Genomic DNA, 9299 nt, shown 5'->3' with positions numbered 1-9299 from the left:
TTTAATGTGCAGTTTCGCCATTTGCCACTGGATGACAGCAGTGCCGCGCCGCTCATTTTGACTTGCCGTTTGTACTTTGACGACGAAGAAGAACCCGGAAGTGCTGCGCCAATACGAGTCGACCCAAACACGAGTTGCTAAGTCACCAGATGTCAACAAACGTGAACGTCTTGAGTGACCCCGCGGCTTTTCGGTCGTCTTTTGCTCGTCAGCAGGTACGTTAGCCTCACTAAAACGAGCTAAAATCCATTTTGATGCCGCCGGATCGCTTTTGGAATGCAACCCGAGCAGTACGCCGTTATAAATGTCTTCCTCTTTCAGTGTACTTCGTAAAAGTGCCTGCGCGGTCGCGACATCACGAGGGTCTTTCGGTGCTCAAACCTGCGGGCGCTTTGCGTCATCAAAATGTCTCTGTCAGCCGAACACGTACTTTCAAATTATATGCATTACACGTTATCGAGGAGTTTATTCAACTCGCTCCGTTACTTCCATTCCTTATATGCATTTATTAACCCAATTGAACGAATTTTATCGCGGATGAAACGTTCTACTCTATCTTATCTTATTGCAACTGGTCTGTCGGGATGCAAATTAACTTTAAAACGTCATGATTTATAACAGTCGTTCACGACGTACAAGTTAGTGTGGACCCGTCAATAAAATAAAGGTTGAATGATTTTATCTTGCAAGTGTGGAATGTGACATTTATGACGTTTTAGTAAGGCCTTATAAAGTTGTGTCAATGTTGTTGTTGTTGTTGTTTTTCTGGGAACTCTGAAGCCGATACGTGAGCGAGCGACCTAAAGCGAGTTTTTAGCTTTCGCCGTTCGCTCGTTCTCGAACCCTCGTCACGCCTTCGACGCGTGGTTATGATGCGTTGTTTACGTGGCATTTGCCCCCTCACACGCCGTGTGTCCAACATTGATGATTTTCTTTTCTTTTTCTGTGTTATCTTTTTTTTTTCTTTGGGCAAGAGAAGATTTTGCTTTCAGGATGGTTATTCTGCACGTGAAGCGCGGGGACGAGAGCCACTTCCTGTTCAGTGCAGGCGTGCACGAGACAGTCGACGTGCTCGTGCGCGACATCACCGCCATTTTCAACGGGAGGCTTAAAGTTGGCCGAATCTGCGCAGGCAAGAAACTTTCAACTTCAAAGAAACCTCATGGAATTATTGAAGTTAAAATCAGTTTATTACAACAGTAGATTGAATGGATTCGATTCGATTCCTTAGATTCACTTAAATGGTCACTGTACAGTATATATAAAAATGTGTTAAAAGTGAATGATTTTCATTGATCACGGTGGGCTTGGAATGGTAGCAGCCCCCCCCCCCCCCCCGTTGAAAAAGCGGGAAATGTCTCCTTGAAGGGCGCTCGCTTCTGGTTGCAGAGATGGCGGAGCTGGCAGAGCACGGCATCACGCTGCCGCCGAACATGCAAGGGCTAACAGACGAGCAGCTGGTGGACCTGAAGCTGAAGGATGAGTGGGAGGACAAGTGCGTGCCCAGCGGGGGCGCCGTCTTCAAGAAGGACGACATCGGCCGGCGCAACGGACACGGTGAGCAGACGGACGTCTTTGTGCTCTTCTACTTTCAGGACACCGAACACCATTTTGGGGAACGATAACCCCCAAAATAAACATGTATTTATTTTGTATGTCCACTTTTTCCCCCTTTTTGGGGAGCGAATAGTTTTTTTGGACTGGTTTGTGTGACGGACTGGTGTTTTCTTTGCGTCAGCTCCCAATGAGAAAATGAAAGCCGTGCTGCTCAAAACGGTGGACGAGGCAAAGGCTCTCATCTCCAAAGTAAGTCCCCACAAGAATTGCAACTGCGTCCAACCCCGATGTCGATGCAACTGCGTGTGGTCGGTCCCCTCGGAAGAAACAAGCGGAAGTCAACGTGTGCGTGACCATGGATGTGGTGAAGGAAGCCCTGGCCCAGCTGCGGGGGGCCGTCATGATCGCGTACCCCATGGGGCTACCTCCTCACGACCCCATCCGCATGGAGTTCGAGGACTGCGAGGACCTGTCGGGGACGCAGGTGAGCCCAATGGGGCGGGGCCATATTTGGAGAATCGATGATTTCACCCATTTTGTCATCGATGAATTGAGTCATTGGATACAAATGGCTTTCGCTTGGTCAAACAATAAATTGCGCATGTGAGGTGCAGTTTTTTATTTGTCCACTTGGGGTCACCGGGCTCATGCTCTACACTGTGATATCTGCCACTTTGAGTGTGCGTGACTTTGAAAGGCGGGGCCTGGACCCGTGAGTGATGTGGGCGCCAGCAAATGAGAGTGTAGAATTAGCTGAACGTGAGCTCACGTTAGCGCTGCCAGCATTTCTGTGGGGGATCAAAATGATTTGACTCATGGTTTCAGTCCAGAATTAAGCAATAAAAGAAATATATTAAACCAATGATTCTGCCCTCACTTGATTTGAAAGCGCCACATTTCTTTTGAATAATCACATGGTCATTTGCGGTTTCTCTATTTGAAGGTGAAACAGACTTTGGATTCACATTGGAAATGTGATTTGGGGAAATTCATTGTATAGGAAGGCCAAATTGTCATGCCCTCGGCTTGAGTTGAGGCAGGGTCCTCCTCTCCCCCGCAGGCATCGCTGCAGGTCCTGGAGGAGTCTGAGTGCCAGCTGTGGTGGGCCGCCAAGGAGATGCAGCGGGGCAAGAAGCTGCAGGACTACATCGGCAAGAACGACAAGACCAAGCTGGTGGTCAAAATCCAGAAGGTGAGAGCGCACAAAGCCATGAGCAACGTCAAAGCTCTTTTTTTTTGGGCAGGGGGGGGGGGGGGTGACGGGGTGACTTCTGTTGTAGGTTTGCTGAGACGTCAACGTTAAAAGAGATGGCGAATCATGTGTCTAAAGTGAGGGGGGGGCAATTTGTGAAGATGTTGTGCTGCTGTTGCCTTGCAGAAAGGACAGGGGGCGCCGGCGAGGGAGCCTCTGGTCACCAATGAGCAGCACAAGCAGATGATGCTGCATTACTACAGGAGGCAGGAGGAGCTCAAGGTCAGTCAAGTGTCACAAAACGACCTCAAATGAACAAGTTGTGTTGATTGCCCTTGTTGGGTTCTGGTTTTTAGAAATTAGAGGAGGCGGACGACGACAGCTACATGGACTCGGAGTGGTCCGACCGGCAGGCCCTCAAAAGACAATTTCAAGGCCTGACCAACATTAAATGGGGACCCAGGTAACGGTTTTCCATTTGCACCAATGTTTCATGACGTCTACCTGCCCATCTCATCGGCAACGAAAAACCCAACGCGCACTGAATGGCGTCTCCCTCCGGTCCCATTCAATAAACTTTTATTTGCTCATCTGCTCCCTGCATCGTCCACTCGATTGTGCAGGACAAGCGTTGACCTTGGGCGGTGCCTTGAGATACAAGCGATGCGAGCCACAAGAGCCATCATTCGGCTGATTATTTGTTGTTGAGCAGCGTATGGTAGTGAACTCCACTTATCTCACTTGAACAAAAGCTCCAGTTTGGCACAGAGAAAAAGAAATCTTTAAGCTGTTTATTGCCGCTGCCAGAAGAAATTGACAGTTGACCTAAAACAACAACAACAAAAAACAAATCGCATGCAATTCACCCAACAATGTCCCTTCGGAATGTCCCTGCTAGCTTAATGCTAAGCATAATGGAACACACCATTGACAGGCTAACAGATAACATTGTTGGAAATCCCGTTATCGGCAATAGACGTCCGAACACAAACGGGGGAGCAACACATGTAGACTATCACCATACTGACAGGACAGCATTTTTCAACCGTTACATTTTCCCAATGAGTTATTCAAAATTCTTCACGTTACAATATTTCAGATCCGTTTTTCACAAACATTTATTTCAACCAAATTTTTTTTAAAGCTGCTCTCTCTCACAATAGGCCAATTGGTTTTCAAATGTGTTGCTGAAGCCAAATTTGGTTTCTTGTGCCTTGGCAGAAGTGACTTGAAACGCTTCTTCCCATTTGACATTTTTGCCTGCGTGAGCGTCATCACATTGCTTCGAGTCTCGTTTCTCAGCATCACTTGAAGTCCACATGCATCTCCAGCTGGGAGTCCAGCGCCGCCTAGAAATGCCAGAAAAGGTAAAAGGAAGAAACCTTTTTTCATTTTCAGTTGACCCACCAAATCAAGAAAAAAAAACGTAATAATTGAGCAGGGGAATGGAAAAATTCTTGGCGGCCACGTACTTACCAGTTCTCTTTTAGCCTCTTCGATTTTGACTCGAGCGAGAGACGGGCTCTGCGTGGGGGAAATGGTATTGAAGTCAAACGAGAGAGCGCCTTGTTTTGAGTCGAGCACGTGCGTAAAGGGCCGGTAAGTCAAAGGCAAACAAACCGCGCTGAGGTCCACGAAAGGCTCCAGATTCTTCTTGAGGGACCCGATTTGCTTTTTGAGCACGTTCACTTCCTGTTTGGAGCAACACAGCAGGAAGTCAAAGCTCTGCACTTTGATGATCGTCACTTGCGCTCTCACCTCCGAGAGTCCCACCAGAGCGCCATGGCTGAGCGACTCCTTCATGTTCCTGGAAGCCAGCTGAGCCTGACAGAGTCAAATGACAACAACAAACATTCGGACACGAAAAAGATGCCAGCATAAGTCGTAAAATGGGGGCGGGGGCTGTCTTGATCTTCAATGTTGCTGCTCAATGAGCTCGCTACCTCTTGGGCCTCCCGTCTGCTCTGGATTTCTTTGGCCTTGGCCTGGACAAAGTCCATGTTGAGCAGATGCTCCTCGGCTTTGGCGCTCTCCACCATTTGAGCCTGCCGTGTTTTGCTCACGTCTCTGCCGAGGGAAAAAGGTTTTCACATTTTCAAAGAAAAAAAAAACGTTAGCAATGTAAGAGACAGCGAAGAACAGCTTGCATACGCTTGCAGGTGTCCCCTGAGTACCAGGGCGGCGCTCAGCTTCTTCCCGAGACTGAGGAGCTCCCGGTCCAACTGGGTGTCGGACTTCTCCGCCTCCAGGAGCTCGCCGGTCAGCCGGTTCAGCGCCGGCATCAAACTGCGGAATACAGCACAAGCGCCACCTGTCGTGTTACCATCTCGAGGCAATGGCGGCGCTTTCTGGCTTCTGTCCTGCACGGTGCGGCACCGCTGCATGATTTCCCAAACAAACGTTGACGTGAGGTTAGCAGTGGCAAGAAAGTATGGCATATTGCTCATTCTGTATTTGGGGGAGGAGCTAAAGTTAGCACCCGACCCTAGCCACCGAGCATACCTGCAGAGCGATGTGTCTTGGACCGCCAGGACCGCCGAGTTGTCCACCAGAGAGGACACGTAGTCCACGCAGGCCTTGGGCAGGCTGGCAAAGGACATGCCCAAACCTTGGACCAGAACGTCCTGCAGGTGAGCGCCTGCAAGACCGCAGCGAACACCGCCGCCATCAGATTTCACCCCTCAACCTCAGCTTCAACATAAACGTGTCCGAGAGCAGAAGTGACGTTCACGCACAATTATATCAAGCGTGATTTCAAGGACAAGTCACTTTGAGTTGCGAGCTTGGCCGACTGAAATCGGGGCGCCACCGTTGTGGCTTTTGCCTCACCGTCGGCCAGGTACTCGGCCGCTTTTTGTCTTCGGTCTTCAACGAGTAGGCGGGCGTCTCGGCATCGAGACTCGCTGGACCGGGCGAGCTGCTCCAAGATGTCCACCGTCCTCGCGGTCACCTCGAACTGAGGAACCGCCTCGTCGCCCAACGCCGCCGCCAGCCAGCGGTTCACCTGGAGAAAGGCACGGCATGACCACGCATCGACTAACGACGGGCAAACCGTGCGCGCCCCTTTACCTTCTGCATCTTTTCGCACATGGCAGAGCAAGAATGGCGAGCATCGACTTGTGGAAGTCGAGCGATCGTCGACGGCACCGCCTGGTTTTATGTTTTCGCGCCGCGGACATTTGCCGCTCACACTTCCGGATTGTTTTCCGAATTTCCGCGTTGTTGCCCAATCGGGTGTGTGTGTGTGAGACCTGGCAGGAATTAGTACACTTCGACGTTTTTTTTCGCTCGTAGTTTAATTTATTTGAAATAATAATGCTCCGCTAAAAATGCTATCAGTGATTTAGCTGTACCACAATACTGTGTAAGTCGAAACTATTAACTAATCATTGAACAACAACGCAAGGACGAAACACAAATCAAGATAGTCAACCTTACAAGACGTAGCAACAGTCAACTTTGAAAAATGAAGTTTAAAATGACATTGGGTAGGTAAACAAACGTTATTCATTCCGTTTTTGAAGTTACATTTGAAAATGAAATCAAGAGGTTGGCCCGAGCCGCTAAAACGAGATGGAAAGTTAAAGGTGGTGAACTATCTCGATTCCCCGTCTCGCCGTCGTGGCGCCGCGGAAATTCAAACGGTAACAAAAATGGCGACACGGGCGAAGTATCCCACGGACGGCGTGGGAAGCGTTAGCAGGATGTTTGAAACGTTTAGCGTGGACTCCAGCGTCGTCGAGGACAAGCTATTTCCTCCCTCTGGGACGGAGGACGACGATGTCGACGGTCCGGTGGTGTTCATCTGCGCCAAGTGCAAATTGCCCGTCGGGGATTCCATGTCGTGGGACAGCAACCAAGACGGACAAACTCAGATTCAGCTCAAGCGTAAGTTGCCTTCTCGTCTTCATCGACTTGACTGACCGCAGGCACGTTATGGATTTAGGAAGCGCGGCTGCTAAAAAGAACAAGGATATTTTAAGTATACATCCCATCTGCTATCCATCCCGCTCATACGGTATTTAAGTTCAGCTAACCTCGAGTGCGAGCTACAAGAGAAATAAGTTACAAAAATCTTTGAGCAAGACGTTCAATGTTTTTTCTTCAGTATGAGTAGACTGCGCCTACGTTACGGTGTGTTCAAATTCCACCCAGTCTGAATTTAGAGCTGGCGAGACTGCAACATCTGACTTGTGTGCTCCCAGAACTTCCCAGCCTTAAATGTGCATCGAAACGTAACTACAGGGTGAACGTGAGTGGAAGATAGCATCGGTTCTCCGTCCCCCTTACCGAGTTGCAGATTCAACTTCAGGTCAAGGGTTTATAAAAATTCCCTACCATCAGATTTTTGGGGGTGTGAAAGATTCCCAAGGAAGTAAGTCTATGCGTCACCATTTTTGACGTCAGGTTTTTGTTGTTTGTTCTTGGTCTTCAGGAGTCACGAACAACGTGCTGGTCGGCAAGGACGCTCGTCTGCACGAAGCCAGCAAAGGTTCTCTTTGGTAAGAAACATCTCATCTGTTTTTTTGAGTAACGCACCGGAGCATATTCAAGCGGCGCGCCGGACCTGCGGCTAGCAAGTTTCTTTGTGGTTGGTGTCTCATGCCCGGGTCTTCCCGCGCTCGCATGAATTGGGTTGTCTTCGAGAGTCTTCCGACTTCCTTGCACGATCCAAATGCGCGCACGGAGCTCGCAAAATTGTCCGTAGCGGCGAAGGTTAAAAGGGAATACTCGTTTGTCAAAATGTCCTCCGCGATGAGCTGGCGACCGGTCAATGTGTCAAACGGTCGTGGCTCCAGGTGACACTCGTCAATGATTTTTTTGTGGTTGTTGTTGCCAGTCTGATTTTGGACCTGTTGTGCGCGGGATGCCACGCGGTTCTCGGGATGATCTACAGGTCGACGCCCAAGAACTTGGACCACAAGAGATGCACCTTCTGCTTCAACGTGGCCCACATCGACAGGTAGCTCTCCTCAAATTTGCCAGCCGCAATCGCGACGAGGAGGCGCCGGCGCGTGCGGCGAGCCGCTGTTGTCCTCTTTGTATACTTTTCTAGCAAATTATTTGAGGCGGCCGCCCCGTACATGCTGTATAAACTCAAAGTTTGGGAATCCGATGGAGCATCCAAAATGTACGAATTGCTAACCAGCGCAAAAAGCGCTTGAAATGCCGGCCACGATTCTAATCCACGTGCATAAAATCTAAATGAAAGAATCCCCCAAAAAGTCTGCAGGCAGATCAGAATAAACAAAATCAGCTGGTGAAAATGAACGGCATTTTGATCTATTTTGGTTGGATGACGTGGATTGCTTCAAACACATTCTCTCTGAATGTGCATAGAATCAATCCCCAAATCCTTAGAAATGTACGACTATCAATCAGACGTGGCTAATTTAAGATTAAGATTAAGATATCCTTTATTTGTCCCATAAATTTTTTTCCCTTGAATTTTCTGTTATTTGTGTGTGTGTGACGTTTGCAGTTACGTGCTGGGCTCGGCGAGCCAGAAGTTGTCAGCAGAGGGCCCCAAGGACCAGCCGGTGACTCTGGAGTACAGAGACCATGTTGAACAGGTGCTGACCGAGGTAAGAAAAAAAAGGGGGTGGGGGGGGGGGCCGCAGAAATGGACATCTCCAGCTATCTTTGTCGACTCCACCTGCGTCGAAATTGCCAATGACCTCATCTTTGTTAATGAGGACATCACCTCAGCTGCGGGAAGCTCACGTCATCGCATCTGTTTGTTGTTTTTTTAACCTTAGAATAAACCTACCCCACAAAAAACGAGAGGTCTGCAATTCCACCCCTCCAAATGCGGCAATCTTCTCAATGGCCTTTGTTTGGTGGGGGTAGAGAAAAGTGCCGAAAACGACCTGTAGGGGGGGTGCTGCGGTCGAGCCTTCATCGGAGCGCCGAGACAAAAGACTGACAAAGCACGTGCCGGGATCTTTGTCAGGGGAAGAAAAACATGTCGTCGGTGCTGCCCTACGCGCGGCCAGCTTAGGGCTGTTGCCGCCCCCGGCCCCCGTTGTGTGCGGGCGCAAGAACGTGACCGAGGCGTTGCGTTGTTGACATGTCACCTCCGCAGCGGGTGTCGACAAAGGGGCGAGGCCCCTAACGGGTCACTCGCCGAATGGCTCGCGTCAGTTGGCCGATGACGCCTCCATTGTCCGCTTTCTCCCCTCAACCAAAGATGAAGACGTTGGTGGTTTCCATGGCGCGCCACGTGGAGGAGCTGGAGAGCGCCGCTCAGGACGAGGCCTGACTGAGCGCCTGTCAAACCAAGGCTCCCTCCCTCTCCTCCTCCTCCTCGAGGGCAAATCGCTTCAGTCGGCACTTCGGCCCCCCGCGGGACACATTTTCTCCTGTGGCAAGTGTGTATGTGCACGTTTTTCAAGGGGAGCGCGCGTTTTTGGGTATGTCTTGTGTTAACTGTCAAGCGAATAGTGTTGTTTGGTTTTGTATCTTTTTTGGGGGGGGGGGTTTTACGCCATGGAACCGTCTCGCGGTATGGCGTGTGGATTTTCAAAATAAAAAGCCTTTCAGACCGGCA

The 9299-nt window shown here is 49.9% G+C and overlaps 3 protein-coding genes across 4 annotated transcripts; 2 read left to right on the top strand and 1 right to left on the bottom strand.

Moving 5' to 3' along the window:
* The first annotated feature begins 83 nt into the window (after positions 1–83).
* On the top strand, positions 84–3339 carry cfap298 (cilia and flagella associated protein 298). Its single transcript, XM_086131606.1, has 8 exons — positions 84–215; positions 980–1132; positions 1390–1557; positions 1739–1806; positions 1883–2041; positions 2618–2749; positions 2936–3031; positions 3106–3339. Exons 2-8 carry the CDS (start codon positions 994–996, stop codon positions 3214–3216), a joined length of 873 nt encoding a protein of 290 aa, XP_085987732.1. The 5' UTR covers positions 84–215; positions 980–993; the 3' UTR covers positions 3217–3339.
* A 186-nt stretch (positions 3340–3525) lies between these two features.
* On the bottom strand, positions 3526–5983 carry haus1 (HAUS augmin-like complex, subunit 1). Its single transcript, XM_086131607.1, has 9 exons — positions 5819–5983; positions 5579–5753; positions 5252–5387; positions 4901–5035; positions 4693–4816; positions 4508–4573; positions 4370–4441; positions 4226–4273; positions 3526–4098 (listed from the first exon to the last, which is right to left on the bottom strand). The coding sequence occupies exons 1-9, from the start codon at positions 5837–5839 to the stop codon at positions 4054–4056; spliced, it is 822 nt and encodes a 273-aa protein (XP_085987733.1). The 5' UTR covers positions 5840–5983; the 3' UTR covers positions 3526–4053.
* Positions 5984–5993: 10 nt separating this feature from the next.
* On the top strand, positions 5994–9299 carry mis18a (MIS18 kinetochore protein A). 2 transcript variants are annotated; one of them, XM_086131608.1, is made up of 5 exons: positions 5994–6637; positions 7185–7251; positions 7590–7712; positions 8232–8334; positions 8509–9299. In XM_086131608.1, exons 1-5 carry the CDS (start codon positions 6286–6288, stop codon positions 8623–8625), a joined length of 762 nt encoding a protein of 253 aa, XP_085987734.1. In that variant the 5' UTR covers positions 5994–6285; the 3' UTR covers positions 8626–9299. The 2 variants fall into 2 exon arrangements, with proteins under 2 accessions (XP_085987734.1, XP_085987735.1); XM_086131609.1 differs by having other exon boundaries at positions 6383–6637; positions 8940–9299.

Source organism: Hippocampus guttulatus, chromosome 15 (assembly GCF_054856545.1).
Source record: "Hippocampus guttulatus isolate MCC_2025c chromosome 15, RoL_Hgut_1.0, whole genome shotgun sequence".
In the NCBI taxonomy this organism is placed as follows: Eukaryota; Metazoa; Chordata; class Actinopteri; order Syngnathiformes; family Syngnathidae; genus Hippocampus; species Hippocampus guttulatus.
Note: the sequence above shows the minus strand (reverse complement) of the source record. Positions and strands in the feature narration are given on the sequence as shown.